General features: G+C 38.7%; 1 protein-coding gene across 8 annotated transcripts in view; it reads left to right on the top strand.

Moving 5' to 3' along the window:
* The window catches only part of NTN4 (netrin 4), a 130,005-nt gene that overhangs the window by 42,184 nt on the left and 65,316 nt on the right, over positions 1-22,505 (top strand). For 4 of the 8 annotated variants that reach the window (XM_086400782.1, XM_086400780.1, XM_086400781.1 and 1 more), the window contains exon 3: positions 7,804-8,082. The exons of the other annotated variants lie outside the window; for them this stretch is intronic. In XM_086400782.1, coding sequence (XP_086256908.1) covers positions 7,804-8,082 — 279 coding nt within the window. The remainder of the gene's footprint in view (positions 1-7,803; positions 8,083-22,505) is intronic. 8 annotated transcript variants of the gene reach the window in all.

Genomic DNA, 22,505 nt, shown 5'->3' with positions numbered 1-22,505 from the left:
GACATAGAAAGGAAAATTATAAAGCATTTCTGCTGAATTATAAATGGAAATACAGCATAGAAAAATTTATGAGCTGCAACTAATGAAGCACTTAGGGGAAAAAGTCTCAAAACAATGATCTACAGTTCTATCAAGAAACTAGTAAAAGAAAATGAAACCCAAAGGAAGCAGAAAAAAGTAATAAAGGTAAAAGCAAAACTAAGGGGATTCCCTGGTGGTTTAGTGGTAAAGTATCCACCTGTCACATCACTTCATGGGAAATATATGGGGAAACAGTGGAAACAGTGTCAGACTTTATTTTTGGGGGCTCCAAAATCACTGCAGATGGTGACTGCAGCCATGCAATTAAAAGACACTTGCTCCTTGGAAGGAAAGTTATGACCAACCTAGACAGCATATTCAAAAGCAGAGACATTACTTTGTCAACAAAGGTCCGTCTAGTCAAGGCTATGGTTTTTCCTGTTGTCATGTATGGATGTGAGAGTTGGACTTGAAGAAGGCTGAGCGCCGAAGAATTGATGCTTTTGAACTGTGGTGTTGGAGAAGACTCTTGAGAGTCCCTTGGACTACAAGGAGATCCAACCAGTCCATTCTGAAGGAGATCAGCCCTGGGATGTCCTTGAAAGGAATGATGCTAAAGCTGAAACTCCAGTCCTTTGGCCACCTCATGCGAAGAGTTGACTCATTGGAAAAGACTCTGATGCTGGGAGGGATTGGGGGCAGGAGGAGAAGGGGACGACAGAGGATGAGATGGTTGGATTTCATCACTGACTCAATGGACATGAGTTTGGGTGAACTCCGGGAGTTGGTGATGGACAGGAAGGCCTGGTGTGCTGCGATTCATGGGGTCGCAAAGAGTTGGACACGACTGAGCAACTGATCTGATCTGATCTGATCCACCTGTCAGTGCAGAAGGTATGGGTTGGATCCCTGATCTGGGAAGATCCCACATGCCTTGGAGCAACTAAGCCCAAGCACCACAACTATTGAGCCTGTCTGTGTTCTAGAGCCTGGGAGCCACAACTACAAAGCCCATGTGCTGCAACTCCTGAAACCTGCCCAACCTAGAGCCCGTGCTTCACAGCAAGAGAAGCCACAGCAACTAAAGAGTAGCGCCCGCTCGCCACAACTAGAGAAAAGCCCGAGCAGCAATGAAGCCCCAGCACAGCCAAAAATAAATAAAAAAAATTTTTTTTTGTTTTTAAAAAGCAAAAGCGAAATATAGAAATAGAGAAAATCATTGAAACCAAAAGCTCTTTAAGAGAGAACATGAAGCTATCTAGGTTTTCAAAAACCATTAAATAACAATTGCAGTTATGATCCTGAAGCTTCTATTTTTGGTAAATAAAAAAAAATAGACCAGAAACCATGGGAAATATCTAGTATTTGTATGTGTTTGGGTCCTTGCTCATGCCTCCCTGATTTGTTTTCTGAAGAACATGAAAGATCTTGTGTGCTACTGAAGGGAAAGAATCTATGAAACCACTTGAAATGTACTACCTATATTTTTACATAGGTATTTATACAAATATGTGTGTTCACATACTCCTCATCAGGAGTGCAGAACTTGTGGTAAGACCATCTTGCTTTCTGTATTTTTCTAAACCCTATTCCCTATTTGGCTTCTCCTTTTTAAAAAATGCTATTTGGAGAAATCAGTCATTCATTTTTTCATTCAACTTAATTATGAAATGCTACAATTTGCCAAAGACTGTGGGACATGCTGGGGGACACAGCTGTTAACCAGACAAACAAGATCCTTGCCCACTGAGCAGAGTCTAATGTGGGATACAGACAAGTAAATAAGCAATAACAATGTACTAGTGTAAAAATGCCATCATGGGAAGAACAAGTGCCAGAGGAGTCCATGGAATGGGTAATCAGCTTGGACCTGAAATATTCCTCAAACTAGCAGCTAAAAAGTTTTTTTTTTTTTTAATGTGATAACTAAGTTTCTTGAAGTATTATTCTACACAGGCAATACAATTTTAGGTATAAAACAGTATGTAAATTATGAGTTCAGAATGGAAAGAATTCCTTGACTATTATATACCTAATATTACTCTACTACTTATTTTGTCCACACTGTGTTGGTACTCTGTTGAAATTTCTGAGTATAAATAGAATGCTATGTAAATGTATAGAATGCCATTTTTTAACTAATTCTCAGTATTATTTAGAGTTTTTTGTAAGTATTCTAGAAAAGAAAGAACATGTAGGTGATTCTACCCTGTTCAGAAGATCTCTTTGTTTTAGTAGAGCATGAGAAATGGCAGAGCCTAAGCCAAGAATCCAGATCCTTAGGCAAAGTTTGAGGCATTCCAGGCTTAGAGAAGTGAGGCAAGACTGAGAAATGTCAAGATTCCAAAGATTAGGTAAGAAAGGGTACATGATTCATTCAAGAAGCTCTGATAGGTTTTGAAACTATAACTCTTGATTTTCACATTTGGAAATGTGTCAAGATATTATTATAAACTCCCATATTCTAGCTATAACATTGTACTTTGTAATGAGTTATACTGAAAAGCTGGAAACAATGATACCAGCCTGGCTGAATAAATTGTGTCATAGTCACACAATGGAATGCTAAGCAGTTTTTAAAATTATGTGGCAGTGATTCTCAAATGTTATTGTGCTTCAAAACCACCTGGAAGGCTTGTTGAAACACAGATTGCTGGGCTCCATCTCCAGAGTTTTTGATTTGTCAATCTGGTGTAGGGCCCACGAATTTGCATTTTGAACAAGTTCCCAGGTTGTTACTGATGATAGTGGTCTAGGAGGCCACACTTTGAGAACAACTGATGTAGAGTTATTTTTAATGATTTGGAAGAATATTCACAAGGTTTTGCAAATTTGAACCAAAGTTTTTACATTATACTCTGTATGTATACATATAGAAGTTCAGATGGAAAAATATTATCAAGCTGGCATCCCTGGTTGTCTTCCACGTGGATCAGATTGTAGGTTTTTAATGTTTTCTACACTTTGAGTGACAGATTTTCCTGTAATGAACATAGTATAATCACTAAAACATAATCAAATTTCTTAGTTAAAAAGATAAAATCATGAGTGATAGTTGCTCAGTTGTGTCAACTCTTTGTAACCCCATGGACTGTAACTGGCCAGGCTCCTTTGTCCATGGAATTCTCCAGGAAAAAATACTGGAGTGGTAGCCATTCCCTTCTCCAGGGGATCTTCCCAACCCAGGGATTGAACCAGGGTCTCCTGCATTGCAGGCAGATTCTTTACCATCTGAGTCACCTGGGAAGCCTAAGATCATGAAGTCCTGGCCAATAGCACTAACAAGCTGGAAACATTGAATTGGGCTGGATCCTCATCCCCCTCTGGCTTTTTAACGATGTCTTGTTAGGAGTGCATCTTCAGAAGCAATCACAGACAGAGGAACAGCGATGGCCCCTGTGTATACATCCAGTTCCTGATAGGAACAAAGACACAAGAGGCTGATGTTATATGGAGAGCTTCTACACTTTTTCTTCCTTCATTTTAGTAGTGCCATACAAGCTTCTTCTGTGGATGTTTGAAGAAAAACTGGGTGGGACCCAAAAGGCGACCTGCCAGAAGTTTGAAGCATCTGGATTGGCACACTCTCTGTTTCCTGGTGCAGGGTAGATCCATTTCCCAGGGTATCAGATTAAGGCGTCTCCTTTCTAGAAAAAAAGATTTCATGGTTTAAATTCCCGTTCACTTTTGTGTCTGTGGCACTCTGCTGTCTCCTTTCCAGCATGCAGCCTCGGGGGTCACAATGCCCGTTCCCTGCTGATATCAGCGTGCCAACTGTGGTGTCATGCACACCAAGCACAGAGCCACCATTCAGCTTCCACAGTCTGGGTTCAGGAAGCAAAATAGCCTCTGAGTTCCTACAAACCTTGACAGATCTTCCTGTAGTCTTGCATGTGCTCAACAATTCTCACGGGGAGGGAGAGAGAGGGAACTAGGGTAAATGTCAAGGGTGAAAATGTGCCAGGAGCAGAGAGAGCAAACACAGTTGCCACCAATGTTCAGGAAAAGGATGGGTGGGTGACAGTGTAGTATGCAAAGACTTTTCAGTGGAACACATTTACTTAGCATTGGTTACCCTTTTCCATGTCCTTGCACCACTGGTTAATAAATTGGGAGGTAGCCACATCACTGATCTTATTTAGAGCAAGAGTTCTTCACAAGTGTCTAACATAATGCCAGTGTTTGAGAGTCATATGGAAAATAAACCCTATGTAAATCTCACAATGAAGTCACTGTTTTTTAAAATTTTTTTAATGATTGGAAATATAAAACCGTGTTATGTTTAGTCTGTTGTTCAAAGAAAACGACATTCATTCTTTTAAAAAAATATTTGTTTACTTGGCTGAGCCTGGTCTTAGTTGCGGCACATGGGATCCTATTCCCTGATCAGGAAGGGAACCCAGGCCCCATTCACTGGGAGCACATCTTACCCGCTAGACCCCTAGGGAAGTCTCAAAAGACATTAGTTTTATATTGACTTTCAAATAGGTGACATATTATTTGTTGGAAAATTTTAGTTGATAATGTGTTGCTTTCTGCCACCTTACATGTGAATGAAGGGGACAGACTATTGTTTAAGACACAGCTTTCTTAAGTTTTGCAAGTTCAAAATTAGCTACATACTGGTTAATAATTCATTATTTATAACTATTGCTTTAATATAACTTACCTGTTCCCTTCTGGTGCTGTGACATGAATTCAGTATGTGAATTTGTTTATGACCCTGTAGAAGGAAGTTATTTGAAATTCTCATCTGTTATTTGAATGCTGAGAACAATGTTATAATTAATCAATTTATTTACCAAAAATTTATTGAATACCAGGCCTTGTTCTGTGCCAGGCACTGTCCTGAGATACATCAGTGACTCTCCTCAAGAAGTTCACATTCTAGGGAACTGGAATTCCCTGGCAGTCCAGTGGTTAAGACTCCACGATGCCACTGCAGGGGGCATGGGTTTGATCCCCGGTCAGGGAACTAAAATTCTGTATGTCTTGTGGTGCAGCCAAAAAAAAAACCAAACCAAGTTTATATTCTATATTGAAAAGACTACTAGTAAAACATTAAACAACTACAACTATAATGTGCAGGTAGTAATAGCACTAAGATAAAAAATAAAGCAGGGCCATTATAAGGACTTTGTATTTTATTCTGAGAGAAATGGGAGGTCTTTGGGTGGGTGTGGATTTAAGCAAAGGACATGGTCCAATTTCTGTTAGTGAAGAATCACTCTGGCTGCTGGATGGAGAATTGGCTAGAGGAGGTCTAGTGTCCATTGAATTAACACCTTGCCTTAAGTTATATTTCACTGAGGACAGTTCTGTACCAGTAGATCTGGAAATCTGATCCTACACAGTAGAGTCTTGTCTTTTCATACTTTCCATGCAAAATTGATTTGTAAAATGAAATTTTTCTATCCAAAGTATTCCTTAAAGAAAAAAATTTTTTCCCCTGGAAAGTCACTTTTTACATACATTCTTTCTAAATGGGAGTTTATCCAAAGTTTACTTTTTAATAATTTATTTCATAGTATAGTCAGCTCTCTGTATCCACAGGCTTCATATCTGTGGATTTGGAGGACCAACTAAGGGATTTGAGCATTTGCAAAATTTGGTATTGGGGCGGGGGCAGTGCTGGAACCAGTCCTCCTGAATACCAAGGGATGGCTGTATGTGGTTATCAAAATATTTCTGTTTTTTTGTAAATAAGGTTTTGACATTTTTTTTTTAAAGCCAAGAGATGTTTAAGAATTTTTCAGAGGAGCTTTGTGTTTCTTACTATATAAATCAATGAGATTGATTGAGGTTTTGTCTGTTTTGTTTAACTGCATGATGAGGTGTAACTCATCATGAGTGTTGAGGCAACTCATGCATGAGTGTTGCCTTCCTTCTAATAATCCTTCATGTTACATTATATTTATATTCACTAGTTTCAACAGGCAGTGATTTCCTTCTCCACCAGTCTCTACTCCAAAGTAACAGGTCCACTAGAGAATTTTACACCACCCCACCCCAAGGCCCATGTTATTACCCCTATATAAGGTATAGACTCCTTCGCATGCCCTTCTGAGCCTTCCTCCCTCTGGTTTTCCTCCCTCCCTCCTAACACCTTAAATTGCCTATAGAATCTATAACCTATCTATAACCTAAACAATAAAAAAAATCATTGCTTAATTATACCGTGCTTTTCACCAAAAATGCTGTTAACTAACTCAATCAGGTTTATTACTTACTGCATTGGATTTAAATGCTGCTGCTAAGTCACTTCAGTTGTGTCCGACTCTGTGAGACCCCATAGACGGCAGCCCACCAGGCTCCCCCGTCCCTGGGATTCTCCAGGCAAGAATACTGGAGTGCATTGCCATTTCCTTCTCCAATGCATGAAAGTGAAAAGTGAAAGTGAAGTCACTCAGTCGTGTCCAATTCCTAGCGACCCCAAGGACTGTAGCCTACCAGGCTCCTCTCTCCATGGGATTTTCCAGGCAAGAGTACTGGAATGGGTTGTCATTGCCTCCTCTGTATTTAAATGACTTTTGACTAACTTCAGAAATCAGATCCATTCTCAAAGGGTTGTATATTTACTGCCAGTAAAAATATTGTGGCTTCCCTGGTAGCTTAGACGGTAAAGAGTCTGCCTGCAATGAGGGGAGACCTGGGTTTGATCCCTGGGTTGGGAAGATTCCCTGGAGAAAGAAATGGCAACCCACTCCAGTATTCTTGCTTGGAAAATCCCATGGACAGAGGAGCCTGGAAGGCTACAATCCATGAAATCATAGAGAGTCAGACACAACTGAGTGACTTTTTTGGGCTTCCCTGGTAGCTCAGATGGTAAAGCATCTGCCTGCAATGCAGGAGACCTGAGTTCAATGCCTGGGTTGGGAAGATTCCCTGGAAAAGGAAATGGCAACTTACTCCAATATTCTTGCCTGGAGAATTCCATGCACAGAGAAGCTTGGTGGGCTACAGTCCATGGGGTTGCAGAGTTGGACATGACTGAGTGACTAACACACAAAAATATTCCAAATATATGCCACAGGCTTGCCAGGCAGATCCAGAAAAGGAGGACCAAAAATATTTCTAGTCGAAGTGGCCTCAGTTAATAACTGATGAGCCTTTGAAAAGGTCATACCTCATTTACAAATATAAGTACCTGGATCTTTATTATTTTGCAGTCTCTCCCTAACTGGTCTTCTTGCTTCTGTTCTTTACTCTTTGTAATCCACCCTCCTCACAAAAGTAAGTTCCCTTTCTTAAAAATGCAAATCAGATCACATCGCTTCTCTGCCTATTACCTTCCAGTGGCTTCCCACTACAGTTAGAATGACTCTACCATGGCCTTTAAAGGGCGCTGTATTCATAATCTGTCATACAAGGGCTCTCTCCTCCTCTCCGAACACTGTTCCCTTGTCCCCTGGACTCTGGTCACACTGATCTTGTTGTTCTTCCTTGAATAAGCCAAGCTTGATTCTACTTAAAGGTCTTTAAACTGGCTGTTCCTTCTGCCTGGAAGGCTCTTCTCTCAAGATCTTTGTATGGCTGCCTTTATCCCAAGAGTCAGGTTTCTGCTGTTACTCAGTTTATACTTCTGCATCCAAACAGGCAGCACATCTGTTCCTTGAAATAATAGGGCAGCTCTTCCCCAGATGGGATCAAGGTCTGAAACCCTCTTATCTTATCATTTGTAGATGATGAAAGGTATAAAGCAAAGCAGGACTACACGGGGCGGGAGAGTTCAGGGTTTGCACACAGTCCTGTATATGCACCGCGTTTTCTTTTTCTTTACAGGTTATTTTCAGAGCTTTGTCACCACCGAATGATATGGAGAACCCTTACGGTGCCAAGGTGCAGGAGCAGCTGAAGATCACCAACCTCCGTGTGCAGCTGCTAAAACGACAGTCTTGTCCCTGTCAGAGAAACCACTTGAATGCAGAGCCTCAACATTTTACCCACTATGCAATCTATGATTTCATTGTTAAGGGCAGCTGCTTCTGTAACGGCCATGCTGACCAGTGCATACCTATTGCTGGCTTCAGACCTGTCAAGGCCCCTGGAGCATTCCACGTGGTATGTAAAACAAGTCCTCACTTATGAAAAAAATCCGTAGTCTAAATTCTCTTACAGTGAGTCTATGCTTGCATAGTGCTTCTTTCTTCCTCTGATGATTCACTCCTCCAACTCCATGGTCATCCCAGGATGTGCCTATTAACTTGGGTTTTTTGTTTTTTTTTTAATCTTCCATTTTTGAATTATAGTCAAGCATGATAACCAGATTCCTTGGAAAACATTCATGCCAGATTTTAGTACTATGACCTTCAGATATAAAGTGTAAGGTGAGCAGTAGGAGAGGTTAACATAATCACATTTGTGGCATTATCACATGGAAACCAGCTTTGACAGTAAATGGGTACTATTGTTAAATGGATTTTAGAGTGTAAAAAATAAGAACTTTAGTTTAACTCCTGGTATCTTCTGCTTGCCAGCCAGTAGAATGAATAATAACTTTCCTCTCTTAAGAGTGGCCTCTCACCCTAAGGCAGACTTAAATGCTCTTTCCTCTAGGCTCACACTTCTCATTGCACTTTCCTGTGAACTTTTACTTGTTTGCCTCTCCTAGGAGGACAGGCACTGTGTGATCTTTGTATTCTCAGGATCTATTGTGTTACCTGAGCCAGAAGAAGGTGTTCAGCAGGTATTTGGTTGAATGATAGCACCATAGGAATAGGGAGAGGATGTAAATTACTGTCACCATTTGTCCTCACCTCATCTTCTTCCAAAAAAGACACAGAGTGTCTCAGACAGCAAGTACCATTTGGGATTCATGTGGAGGCATGAATGGAGAATAGGGAAATAGGAGAGCATTCTAATTCTTTAATTTTATATTTTCTTCTGATACTTCTAATCAAACCAAATCAAAAATAAAAGGCTTCAGAATATCCTTACTTTGTTACCTAAAGCATTGACATACACATTTGTCTTCTTTCTACCAGCCCTGATATAGGATAGGGCCACCAGAGACCATGAACCAGTTAGCCAGCCTGATTATCTTGTTAGCTGGGCTGAGTTGGCAGGGTGCAGAGTAGCACTGGGGTAACTGAAATGATTAGGACAGCAGCCAGGAAGTAACAAGAATAGAAATAATGCTATTACTTCGAAGTGAATCTAGGGTTCCCAAGTGGAAGAAAGTACAATATTCATTCAACAAACATGTACTAGTTTCTACTCATTAATGGGTTTTTGAATCAATATTGTTTCAAATAAATGATGAAATAATTTTTTATACCTAAGTTAATTGGGTTCAGGTATTAGTCAAATAGAAAGTAACCTAGATATTCTAGAGACGTGTCAACCAGACTGAAAACAGGTCTGTATGAGGTAAGATGTTAGTAACTTTCTGCCATTATATCTAGGTGCATTAGTGAAAGGAGAGCCTGCAGGCTGCAATGTATTGGGTGTTTGTGTCCCCACCCCCAAATTCTGTTGAGCCCTTAGTTCTAGTGTGATGGTACATAGAGATGGAGCCTTTGAGAAGTGATTAGGTCATGAGAGTGGAGCCCTCATGAATGGGACTAGTGCCCTGAGAAGAAGAAGCCAGACAGCTTGCTAGCTTCTCCTTCTGTCCTGTGAGGACACAGTGAACAGTCTGCAACTTGGAAGAAGGCTTTCACCAGTACCTGACCAGGCTGACACCTGGGTCTCAGACGTTCAGCCTTCAAAACTCTGAGAAGTAAATCTCTGTCTTTTATAATCCACCCAGTCTATAGTACTTGCTTCTAGCAGCCCAAACAGACTACGACACTGGCCTCTTGTTTCAACTGTCTCTTGTAACCTGAGCCTTACAGGATAATTTCAGGGTAGAGTCCTGAGGACGGATACAAGCTTAGAGGCCCCCAAAACATGAGTGGCACAGAATAGGCCACATTTGATTTGTCTCATGACCTATGAGACAACCTGAATGACTCTGATCAACCAAACTAAATTACTAGAGTTCTCAAGAGCCTTATAAAGCATTCATGGGTATGCATTTAAAAGCAATAGCTTCTTTCTTTCTTTTTTTTTTTAAAGTAAATCTTCTGAATATAAACTTTCAAGTTGGCAGATTATCTCTGCCAATCCTATGCCAATTCTAGCAACATTTTCTAAGGCTGAAGAGAAAATCCCGGAAGTTTTTATTATATATTCTGGGTATTTGCAAGTACACTGTCTAGAGTGAGAGCCACTGAGAGGGGTGTCTTGCATATGCTTCTCACTCAATAGCAGCAATCCCATCACTGTCTCCTGTGCCTGGGACAAGCTGGTCAAGATACGAAGCCTGGTAAACTGCAAACTGAAGACCAATCATATCAGCCCCCCAGACTACCTGACCACTGTGACTATCTCTCCAGAGGGATCCCTCTGTGCTTCTGAGGGCAAGGACAGCCAGGCCTAGCTGTGGCCCCTCAATAAAAGCAAGCATCTTTATACACTATCCAGTAGGGACATCATCAATTCCCAGTGCTTCAGCCTCAGCCACTGCTGCCCCAGAGCCACTGCAGGCCTCAATATTCAGATTTGAAGTAAGATGTTATCGGTACCAGCAGCAAGGCAGAGCCACCTCAGTGCCCCTTTCTGACCTGGTCTGCTGATGGCAGAAGTCTTAAAATACAACCATTCTATATAATCTTCAGCCAGATGATCAAGGGCTTTGCCAGTGGTGATGGTAACAAGGATGTCTGGGCTGTGCAGCACTTCATGAAAGAGGGCATTCGTGTTTATCTCTGCCAGTCCTATGCCAAGAACGTTACATAGTCCTATGCCTATGTAAGTCCTATGCTTATATGTGAGCATGTGGGAGCCTTCACTATGATTCGACAAAGATGCCGATGGAGCCAAAAGGGTGGAATTGCACTTGAAGATCTTGATCCATCCTGTGTATTCTCAGTGGAGTCCTGATTGCCTTAATCCCTGAGACCAGCCCAGATTTGCAAAAAACAATGGTTGCAAGAAATTAAAGGCATGGCCAACTGTGTGATTAGCACTCAGATTCAACTTGCCTCCAGCCTCAAGAAAGAGGGCTTCTCACACAATGGGCGGCACATCCCTGACCAAACTGGCAAGTTTCATTTCACAGGTCTAACACCCACCTAAGTAGGTGGAGTGGCCAACCAAGGAATTCTCCATCTACATGACAAAGTCAGCCACATCTCTGTGGCAAGGGACACAGGCAACTAGGCTGCCTCTCTCATGACAGCCACCAGGTCACTCAGTGAGTTCCCTGATGAGAGAAAACAGAGAAAACCTTGTCTTCAGCCTCTGAGCTCATGAGATTCACAAGGAGGATAAAGGAGGGTGGATGGTGGTAAGTGAATCATTTCTTTCAACCACAGTGCTAACACTCAGCAGTGTTTCTCAAAAAAGAACGTATAGTGAAATGGGGCAGAAACATTGGTGGCTTTGTGGCTCTAAACTAAATTCTTCCCCATCTTTATATTTACAGCTTTTTTCTTAAGAATTTACATGTGTAAGAAAGTTGGAACCCCCCAAAACCTGCCCATCACGCCACTGTAATATTTTGGAAACTTTAAAGGAAGCACTGTATGGTGTTGGGGGTTCCTTTGTGGCCTGTATTAGAGGCTTCGTGAGAAGCCCTAGTTCTGACATTAATGGTCAGCCTATTTGTCCTCCTATAGCTGAGGGGTTTTATTAATAGATCATATTATAGAAATCATGTTCTATGAAAAACAGCGAGTCTGCTGCCACTGCAGCAAGAAAATTTTCCTTAAGGAAATGAGATCAGTGTCTACCTTACACAGTTATTGTGAGGCTTAAAAACGGGATACCCAGTGCCTGACATTCGGTAGCCACTATTTACATCACTATTGTTATCTTGTATTGTCTTTTCTACCACTTCTCTTACAGACACTTCTTTCCCAATAACAACAAGAATAATCATAGAGTAGGTGCTTTTTGCAGAGAAGGCAATGGCACCCCACTCCAGTACTCTTCCCTGGAAAATCCCATGGATGGAGGAGCCTGGTAGGCTGTAGTCCATGGGGTCGCTAAAAGTCGGACACAACTGAGCGACTTCCTTTTCACTTTTCACTTTCATGCATTGGAGAAGGCAATGGCAACCTATTCCAGTGTTCTTGCTTGGAGAATCCCAGAGGCGGGGGAGCCTGGTGGGCTGCTGTCTATGGGGTCGCACAGAGTCGGACACTGCTGCTGATGGAACTTAGCAGCAGCAGCAGCAGGGGTGTTATGTCACGGAAAATGGTACTCTGATTCCAGCCTGCTGGGATCCCAGAAATGATATGGCAGGGAGATCTTAAGCTTTTTCTCTGTGCAGCTGGGAAGGACTGATTTAGTTCCCTTTTTCCTAGCAGTTGGCGATTTTACAGCTGTGGGATGATGGATGGTAATAAGAAGGAACATGGAATATTTCATTGTTTTACTAAAATACCATTCATTGGATAACACACAGGCCTTAGAATGCTGTGGAGAATTGTTTAAATGCCTTGAGTTACACTAAGGTTAAGGTGGATTTTTCTTTTGTAACCAGAAACTCTTTTTTATAAGAGTTTTGACTAATGTGTTCTAAATCTGAAGGTAAACATCAAAACTTGTGGAACCATAGAGTGAGGTTTGAGAAAGATATTACTTAGCTACTAGCTATGTAAGTCAGGTAGCAGAATCATTCATATAACGTCATTACAAACATTGTTCTCCCTCTGAATCTGAAGACTTTTATTCACATATTTATATTTGTATCTCTTATATGTCATATTTTATAAATTCAGGACAGATTTAAGGCCATAGTTTTATATTCTTTTTAAAAATTCTTTGCTGTACTGTGAATATGTATTAATTTGAAAGCTCTTGGCTCTTCAAGATATTAAGGCAAAGAACATAGGTTTTAAAAACAATAAGGTTATTAAATAAGAATATTCAAAATTTTAACATATTTTTATAGCAAACATACATGTATATTTGGAAATGAACATTTGTAAATTAGTGTCAGGTCTGAGTTCTCAGCAGAGAAAAAAATAATTATCATGGATTATAAACACTACTACTAACAGTTACCACTTACTGTGTGCCGGGTTTCGTGCTGTCATGTTACAGGTGTTATTGAATTTAATCTTCACAATAACTGGGTGGAGTGTCGTCATCACTTTGTTTCTTAGATGAGGAACTGAGGCTTGGGAATGTTAACTGACTTCCCAAAGGTTAATGAAGAGTAGAGCTCAGGTTAAATTCATCGTCCATCCTTTTTTGTTGTTTTTGTACTGTAAAAATTTAATCTATACAGAGTTGATAATATGTCAAGAACAGAGTAAAAAAGAGCATAGACAGGACATGAGGGCAAGAGAGGTGGAGGTAGACTCAAGTAATTAATAATCATCATGGATCATGGAATCTAAACCAAGCAAAGGGAATTCTCTGGTGGTCTAGTGGTTAGGACTCTGTGCTTTTATCGCAGAAGATGCAGGTCAGTGTGCATGGCTAAAAAATAAAAAATAAATAAATAAACTGAGCAATGACATAAGAGAGCAAAGACTATTTCCACCACCAAAAGCTCTTAATTTTTACATTTTATAAAGCCCGTTCCCATGCATTTTTTTCCCCTTGATCCTTACTACAATTCTGGAAGATGAGCATTGTCAATACTGTTTCACAGATAAGGGAAACTGAGGTACAGAGAGATTAATTTACCTGCTTATCGTCACAGTGGTAGTAATTTCTACATTCAGAGTTCTTTTTACTGTACCCCACCTCTACCCTCAATATGCTACCAAGGAAAAAGCTTTCACTAAAGAGACTCTTTTCATAGGAATAGGTAATCTATCCAAGTCATCTGCATTTTAATGTTGAATCTGAAATTATCATTGGTTCTCTCTTCTCTTCTATTCATTAGTGAAATGGTCCAAAGGCAAGAAAGAGTAAAAACAAGTCTGGAAAATCTACAAAGAAAATAATTTAGAAGTACCTATCTTTTGGAGTGTGTGACTCATCTTTGTTGAGTATCTTTGGTTTTACTAGAAAGAGGGATTTCTGGACCTACCATTCTTTACTTCCATCTCCAGCCCTAAATCATTTTCACAGCTAATGAAAGGCAGCAGCAACCTCACACCCTTGATGCGTCACATGGAGGAATGGGTAATCCTATCACCAACGGGGACACAATGTTGTTCCTAAAATTAACAAAATAGAAACTGCCAACTTGACACAGTTAGTGTGAGACTATTCTCAACTCATTTCAAAATCTTAATGTTCTTATTTCAGTGTTCCTATGTTAGTATGGTATAGCTTTGCCAGTAGTCCCTTGGCAATGAGTAACTACAGATACAATAATAGAAGGTGTACAGAATGTTCTTTATACTTCATTACTACCTTGTGTTTCCTAGTAGCAGGACAAGTCAGGAAAATATGTTCATGGTCGGAAATTGTTGGTGTTTTGACCATAAGACTGCAAATGAATCTAGCCTTATTTTCCCTCTAAACAGTAAGACATACTCTATTTTAATGGCAAACGTTGCCTAAGATTACTCTTTTTATTTGACGATTAGGAAACCAGAAGACTTAAGAATTAGAAGTGTTACAAAATAATTTTTGCACTCAGGAAAGCAATTCCCTGTGAAGTTCCTTTCAAAGGTTCCCCAGAACATTTAAGTATTTGTTTATGGGCTTTGGACTGCTTAACAGAGAGGTTAAAGGATAAAAATACTGGAAAGCTAAGATGTTAGTGTGAGAGCTGACATCTCTGAAAATAAAATACAAGCCAATAGGAAAATAAGGTTGATTCTCCAAATACTATATTTTGTACATTCAACTTTTCATGAATATGCTTTGAAGAAAATGAATCACATGTATATTTAGGTCAAATTTTGAGTATTGTAAAGGTACAAAAATGAGTTTAACATATCACTTTGCAAATTTTCTTAAGACTAATTCCTTTTCAGTGCTGTAGCATTTGGAAGGTCCATCTCATAGATAGTTGGAAGCCTAGATCAGATCTGTGTGTCTGGAAAGCCTAGTCTCCCTGTTCAATTGTTAGTATAATGGAGTGAGTGGAGGGTGAAGCTACATGGAAAGAAGCTGAAGTTACAGATATCTGACTTCTGGTTCACAACCCCAGGTCTCGTATCTCTGTGGTATTTCACTTGTGTCTTGCCAATTTTGTAAGAGCTGGAAACGTACTTCAATTTGTCTTAAAACAATTACATTCAGTGGAAGATAAGTTGTAATTTAAGTCCTGTTCCCTCTTATGAGGTGAATTTTAGTGACCAAACATACAAAGTTAAAATACACACACATACACACGTGTGTGTATGTATATGTATATATATATTCATATATATAATATATGAATATATAATATATGAATATATACAATATATGATATAATATATATAATAATTATTCCACAAGGTGGAGAAACTTCAGAGTCATTTCAAATAGTGAGAACAGCAAAGTGTCTAAGTCTTAGCATTCAAAACCTTAATACTATAACTGGAACTACAGTCATATTATATCTTAGCAATGTAAATATTTAATGGAATGAAATAGTACACATGTGGGGGTATAGAAACAGTATTCTGCTAAGTCACGTCAGTCGTGTCCGACTCTGTGTGACCCCATAGACGGCAGCCCACCAGGCTCCCCCATCCCTGGGATTCTCCAGGCAAGAACACTGGAGTGGGTTGCCATTTCCTTCTCCAATGCATGAAAGTGAAAAGTGAAAGTGAGGTCGCTCAATCATATCCGACCCTCAGCGACTCCATGGACTGCAGCCTTCCAGGCTCCTCCGTCCATGGGATTTTCCAGACAAGAGTACTGGAGTGGGGTGCCATTGCCTTCTCCATAGAAACAGTATAGTATTAGTTAATTCTTAATAAGATGAAATTTTGGTATCTTTAAAACTCTTTGCTCTAGCTATCTAGATAGAAAAAGCAGAGAAAATTATGGCTTCAAAAACTACAATATATTGTAGTTTCAAAAACTACAATATATGTGGAAATGGAAAAATGATTATTTTTCCACTAGTAAATATTTTATAGATACAGTTATTAAATTTATAAAAGTAAACAATGACCAAGTGTCCTTGGCCTTCTATTTTTGCATCTCTAAGGGCATTAGTACCAGGCATGTAATTTAGCTGGCTCAGTCAGCTCTCAGAATTCCTGAAGGGCATTGGTTTCATTGTTTCCCCCGTAAGGCCTGAGTAGGCATTAAGATTAAAGAAAACATGGGATCCTAGTATTTCCATTATTCTGAATAAGGGCTAAAGATCATAATTGTAGTATATTTAGCCGCTAATTCTCATTTGCCAGTTCTCATAGTTAATAAAAAGGGAATTTCACTCTGTGGGTTCTGTTTTGGCACTTAACTTCACTAACATGTGAAGTAAAGAATTACAACCTATTTTTTCAAACAAATAGGTTATTAGTGGCCTAGACACAAAGCCCCAATCATTAGTCAGACCTCCAAGAGTTCCCTGTACCTCTCGCAATTAAAATATTTACCTCACTGTATCATTTGCGTACATATCCAGCTTTTCCTATCTGCTAAACTCTCTGATTCTTTAAAGGCAGATGATGGAATAATCAAAATATCAAACACATAGTGGGTTCAAAATATCACCAGTTAATATATGAATGAATTAATCAATAGAATTTTAAAAATAAGGGATTTATTTCAGATAATGTTAAAAATCAATAATAATGACTGCTCTTGATTGATTGTGTCACACATCTACATGCATTTTCTCTTTTAATTCTCAAATACATGGAGCCAGTACTATTTATAGGTAGGACACTGTGGCTTGTTATTAAGGAATTTATCCAAGGTTACTGAGAGCAGGGATTGGAAACCCCATGTATCTAATTCCAAAGTTTATTCTCTTTATGTCATATTTATCCACATAATGCTAAGAAAAGAACCCAATTTAAAAATGGGCAAAGGTTTAAACAGGTATTTTTTCCAAAGAAGATATGAAAATGCCTAATAAGCCCATGAAAAGATGTTTGAAATTCTTAGTCATTAGGAAAATGCAAATCAAAACTACAATGAAATACTTCTTCACATCTATTAGAATGACTATAATGAAAAACACAAATAATAACAAGTTTTGATGAGGATGCAGAGAAATTGGAACCCTCACACCCTGCTGGTAGGAATGTAAAATGGTGCTGCTGCTGTCTGGCAGGTCCTCAAATAGTTTAACAGAATTATTTTATGACCCAGCAGTTCTACTCTTTAGTATCTGCCCAAGTGAATGGAAAACAAATGTCTACACAAAACCTTGTACCTGAATATTCATAGTTGCTTTATTCTTGCCAAAAGGTGGAAACAACCCAGTGTTTATCAACTGATGAATGAATAAACAAAGTGTGGTATATCCATACAACAGAGTATTATCCAACCATAAAAAGGAATGCAGTACTGATACATGCTACAACAAGAATGAACCTTGAAAACATTAGCTGAGTGAGAGAAGCCAGACACAAAAGGCCCCATACTGTATTATTCCTTTTATATGAAATGTCCAGGAGAGACAAATCCATAAAGACAAAGTAGGTTAGTGGTTGCTAGGAGTTGGAGCTTAGGGAGGAATGGGCAGTAACTGCTTAATGGACACAGATTTTCTTTTTGGAGTAATGGGAATGCCTTGGAATGAGATAATGGCAATGACTGCATAATTTTTTTTGGATATACTAGAAACTACTGAATTGTATACTTTAAAATAGTTAAAATGATACATTTTATGCTATGTGAATATAATCTCAGTAGGAAAAAATCAAAAGCTGAAAAACAAACCAACCTATGGCTGGTTATAAAGGAACTTTACAAAATGAATATATTTCTTTTCAAGTCCCAGTCATTAGCTGGGACTGTTTTAAAAAGCACTAGCTTTGGATGGATGGGTATTGAGGCAAACCAGTTCTTTCAGTAGCTGCAGTTGTTGTTTCTGGATGTGTACAAATGACCACAGATTTGGTAATGACATTCTGATAGAGTTATCCAATAAGCATAAGTTTTAATATATCAGTATTTCCACCTTGATCATTCACATGAACATATTCAGTAATGAAGACTATGTTTTACATGGTTCACCTAGAAACAAGCAATTTTCCAATGTGAAAAGAAGCATTTGAATGAATTAATTTAACGAAAAAAAAAAAAAAAACTATGGAAGAAAACATGCCCTAGCAATTGGCTTCTTGTACGACAATCAGGGGCTCATTTATCTTAAACAAGTCAACTTTTGTAACACCCTCTGCACTGTATAGAATACTGAGTGACAGTTAAACAGAACTGTCAAGAAAAGAGGAAAAACAGTGAGAAATGTGAAGTAGAATGAATTAAAATTGTAAGAGAATGCAAAATAGTCTGCGACAAGGAATTTTCTTTAAAATAACCAGAAGCTATGTGAACACATTGAGCAAGTGAAAAGTACTTAATAATCCCCCACAGCATTTCTAATAGAATTTACCTGGTCTTCTACTAATTATAAAAACCCATCTAAATCCTAAAAGACACTGAACAAAACCCCACAAGACCTTCCTTCATTCTTGTGTCAAATGCTGCTTGACAGATAAGTTGCTCACAAAATGAGTTCTAGTATTTCCCTTCACTTAATTTCTCAGGTTCTTGTCTGACAATTGTTGTGTTAATAGTTTTAACAGCATAGAAGTTATATACTGTTAACTCCACTTTAGCTCTTTCTTTCTAAAATTATTCAAATTAACTAGATAAAAATTTGAAATTATCCTTTTTACCCCTCAAGAAAGTTTATCCTAAGAAGTTATTTTAGGTGTTTGTGGGAAGGAAAAAAAAAATCTTCCTGATGACATCACTGTTCCAAGATGGAAGCCTCTAATATTTTTGGATTCTCTTGGGAGTTTTGTTCCCTGTTTTGCCACTGGCTTGCCTTGTGACCCTGGAAAAGCTTAAATATAAAAAGATAAGTGCAAAGTTAACTTATGAAAACAAGACTTAACTGAGATCAAATGAAGAACAGAGATGAAGTGGATCACATGGCTATGTAGCAACTGTTTCAGTAACTCAACACAGTAACCAGGTAGCAATCTGGCTTGAAACAGATTTCAAATGTCGAATCTGTATACTAAGGTAGTTTCATATATAGTCTTTAAGTAAAATCAAAGTCTGCCTATAAACAAGAACGGCAGCAAGAATCTAATGGTATTTGTCAGTCTTCTCTTGCTCTGTACCTTGAAGAAATTGTAACTGTAGAAAAGGAGCTAACTTGACATTTTGAGGTAATTCCATAGATATACCAAAATAAATGTCTTAAAATCAGAGTGCCTTGCTTTATTTCCATTGTACACATGCAAATCTGAAACCAGATTATGCATGTAACCTAAGTATTCATTTGTAGGATTTATCCAAATAAGTAAGTCTGTTGGACAGACATCATTTTTAAAACCCTGTAGTCAGAAATAATACGTAAAGCTCATTGAAAACGAAAAGCAAATAAGAGATGGTTCTATGTAATGAAGTAAGGATAGAAAAAAAATCACCTAAATTGGTGATAGTTTGATTTTATCTAAATGTAATCTTCATAAGCCTCCTAGGCATCATAGTTTTTAGTTTAATGCTATTTACACTTTTATGGCTGAAATATTTATTACAGTTTCCACAGGAGAGATGAAGTGCCTGATGAAACGGAAAAAAACAAAGCTAGTAGAATTAATCTTGTAAAGATATGAGACATTCAAAACCCATTTAACTACATATAGCATGTTGAAATTCCACTTTTAGAAGTATATTCTTAAGTAGTCTACATGGAAGAACTTTAGGTAACATGTGGAGGATAAGAAATGGCAATATTTAAGGATATTCTTTTAAAGAGTAAAGTCATGATTCACACAGATATAAAATAAATACATGTCAAAAATTTTATTTAACTCAGTAATTAATAAGGGGACAGTAAGACCTTACTACTGCTTCAAAGAAAAATTTAAAAAACCACACATACATTGGCAAATAAATAGATTTACAAAGAGGTGCAAAACAGGTCAATATGATAAGAATTGTTCAACTGCACTGTCAGACACAACTGACTTGCATTTCTGTGGAGAAGAACTATTTGCATTATCGTTAATTTTCTACAGCTTATGGAGTTGTGAAATAGTTCATTGATAATAAAATGCAGATATGGACAGAAGACCTAAGTAGACATTTCTCCAAAGAAACATACAGATGGCCAACAGGCACGTGAAAAGATGTTCAGCATCGGTAATTATTAGAGAATGCAAATCAAACCGCAATGAGGTATTACCTCACAGCAGTTAGAATGGCCATCATTAAAATGTCTACAATAAATGCTGGAGAGGATGTGGAGAAATGGGAACCCTCCTACACTGTTGGTGGGAATGTAAATTGGTGCAGCTACTATAGAAAACTGTATGGAGGTTCATTAAAAAACTAAAAATATACTTACCATATGAACCAGTAATCCCACTTCTGGGCATATATCCAAAAAAGATGAAAACTCTAATTCAAAAAGATACATGCACCCCAGTATTCATAGCTGCAGTATTTACAACAGTCAAGAGATGGAAGCAATCTAAATGTTCTTCAACAGATGAATGGATAAAGAAGATGTGGTGTGTATATGTATATATAAATATACATATGCAATGGAATATTACTCAGTCAATGCCAAAGAATGCTCAAACTACCACACAATTGCACTCATCTCACAGGCTGGTAAAGTAATGCTCAAAATTCTCCAAGCCAGGCTTCAGCAATATGTGAACCGTGAAATTCCTGATGTTCAAGCTGGTTTTAGAAAAGGCAGAGGAACCAGAGATCAAATTGCCAACATCTGCTGGATCATGGAAAAAGCAAGACAGTTCCAGAAAAACATCTATTTCTGCTTTATTGACTATGCCAAAGCCTCTGACTGTCAGGATCACAATAAACTGTGGAAAATTCTGAAAGAGATGGGAATACCAGACCACCTGATCTGCCTCTTGAGAAATTTGTATGCAGGTCAGGAAGCAACAGTTAGAACTGGACATGAAACAACAGACTGGTTCCAAATAGGAAAAGGAGTTTGTCAAGGCTGTATATTGTCACCCTGCTTATTTAACTTACATGCAGAGTACATCATGAGAAATGCTGGACTGGAAGAAACACAAGCTGGAATCAAGATTGCTGGGAGAAATATCAATAACCTCAGATATGCAGATGACACCACCCTTATGGCACAAAGTGAAGAGGAACTCAAAAGCCTCTTGATGAAAGTGAAAGTGGAGAGTGAAAAAGTTGGCTTAAAGCTCAACATTCAGAAAATGAAGATCATGGCATCTGGTCCCATCACTTCATGGGAAATAGATGGGGAAACAGTGGAAACAGTGTCAGACTTTATTTTTCTGGGCTCCAAAATCACTGCAGATGGTCACTGCAGCCATGAAATTAAAAGACGCTTACTCCTTGGAAGGAAAGTTATGACCAACCTAGATAGCATATTCAAAAGCAGAGACATTACTTTGCCAACAAAGGTTCGTCTAGTCAAGGCTATGGATTTTCCTGTGGTCATGTATGGATGTGAGAGTTGGACTGTGAAGAAGGCTGAGTGCCGAAGAATGGATGTTTTGAACTGTGGTGTTGGAGAAGACTCTTGAGAGTCCCTTGGACTGCAAGGAGATCCAGCCAGTGCATTCTGAAGGAGATCAGCCCTGGGATTTCTTTGGAAGGACTGATGCTAAAGCTGAAACTCCAGTCCTTTGGCCACTTCATGCGAAACGTTGACTCATTGGAAAAAACTCTGATGCTGGGAGGGATTGGGGGCAGGAAGAGAAGGGGACGACAGAGGATGAGACGGCTGGATGGCATCACTGACTTGATGGATGTGAGTCTGAGTGAACTCTGGGAGTTGGTGATGGACAGGGAGGCCTGGCATGCTGCGATTCATGGGGTCGCAAAGAGTCGGACACGACTGAACGACTGATCTGATCTGATCTGATTACTCATAAAAAAGAATAAAATGATGCCATTTGCAGCAACATGGATGGACCTAGAGATTATCATACTAAGTGAAATAAGTCAGAAAAAGACAAATACAATATAATATTGCTTATATGTGGAATATAAAAAAAGATACAAAAGAACTTATTACAAAACAGAAACAGACTCACAGACATATGAGTTATAGTTACCAAAGGAAAAGTAGAGGAGGGATAGATTAGGAGTTTTGGGCTAACAGATACAAATTCTATATATAAAACAGATAAACAACAAGAACCTCCTGTATAGCACAGGGAACTATATCTAATATCTTGTAATAACCTATAATGGAAAATAATTTGAAAAAGAATATATATATATTTATATATAATTGAATCACTTTGGTGTACACCTGAAATGAATACAACATTGTAAAGCAACTATACTTCAATTAAAAAGAAAAAAAAGCAGATATAATCTAGAAAAGTATGTTAGCCAGAACACTTAGTCTCTCTTTATGGGGGGCGGGTGCATTT

The sequence above is a fragment of the Bos grunniens genome, chromosome 5, assembly GCF_055505025.1.
Source record: "Bos grunniens cultivar Pamir isolate PY7600 chromosome 5, Bosgru_T2T1.0, whole genome shotgun sequence".
NCBI lineage: Eukaryota > Metazoa > Chordata > Mammalia > Artiodactyla > Bovidae > Bos > Bos grunniens.
This window is presented reverse-complemented; position numbering and strand designations above follow the sequence as displayed.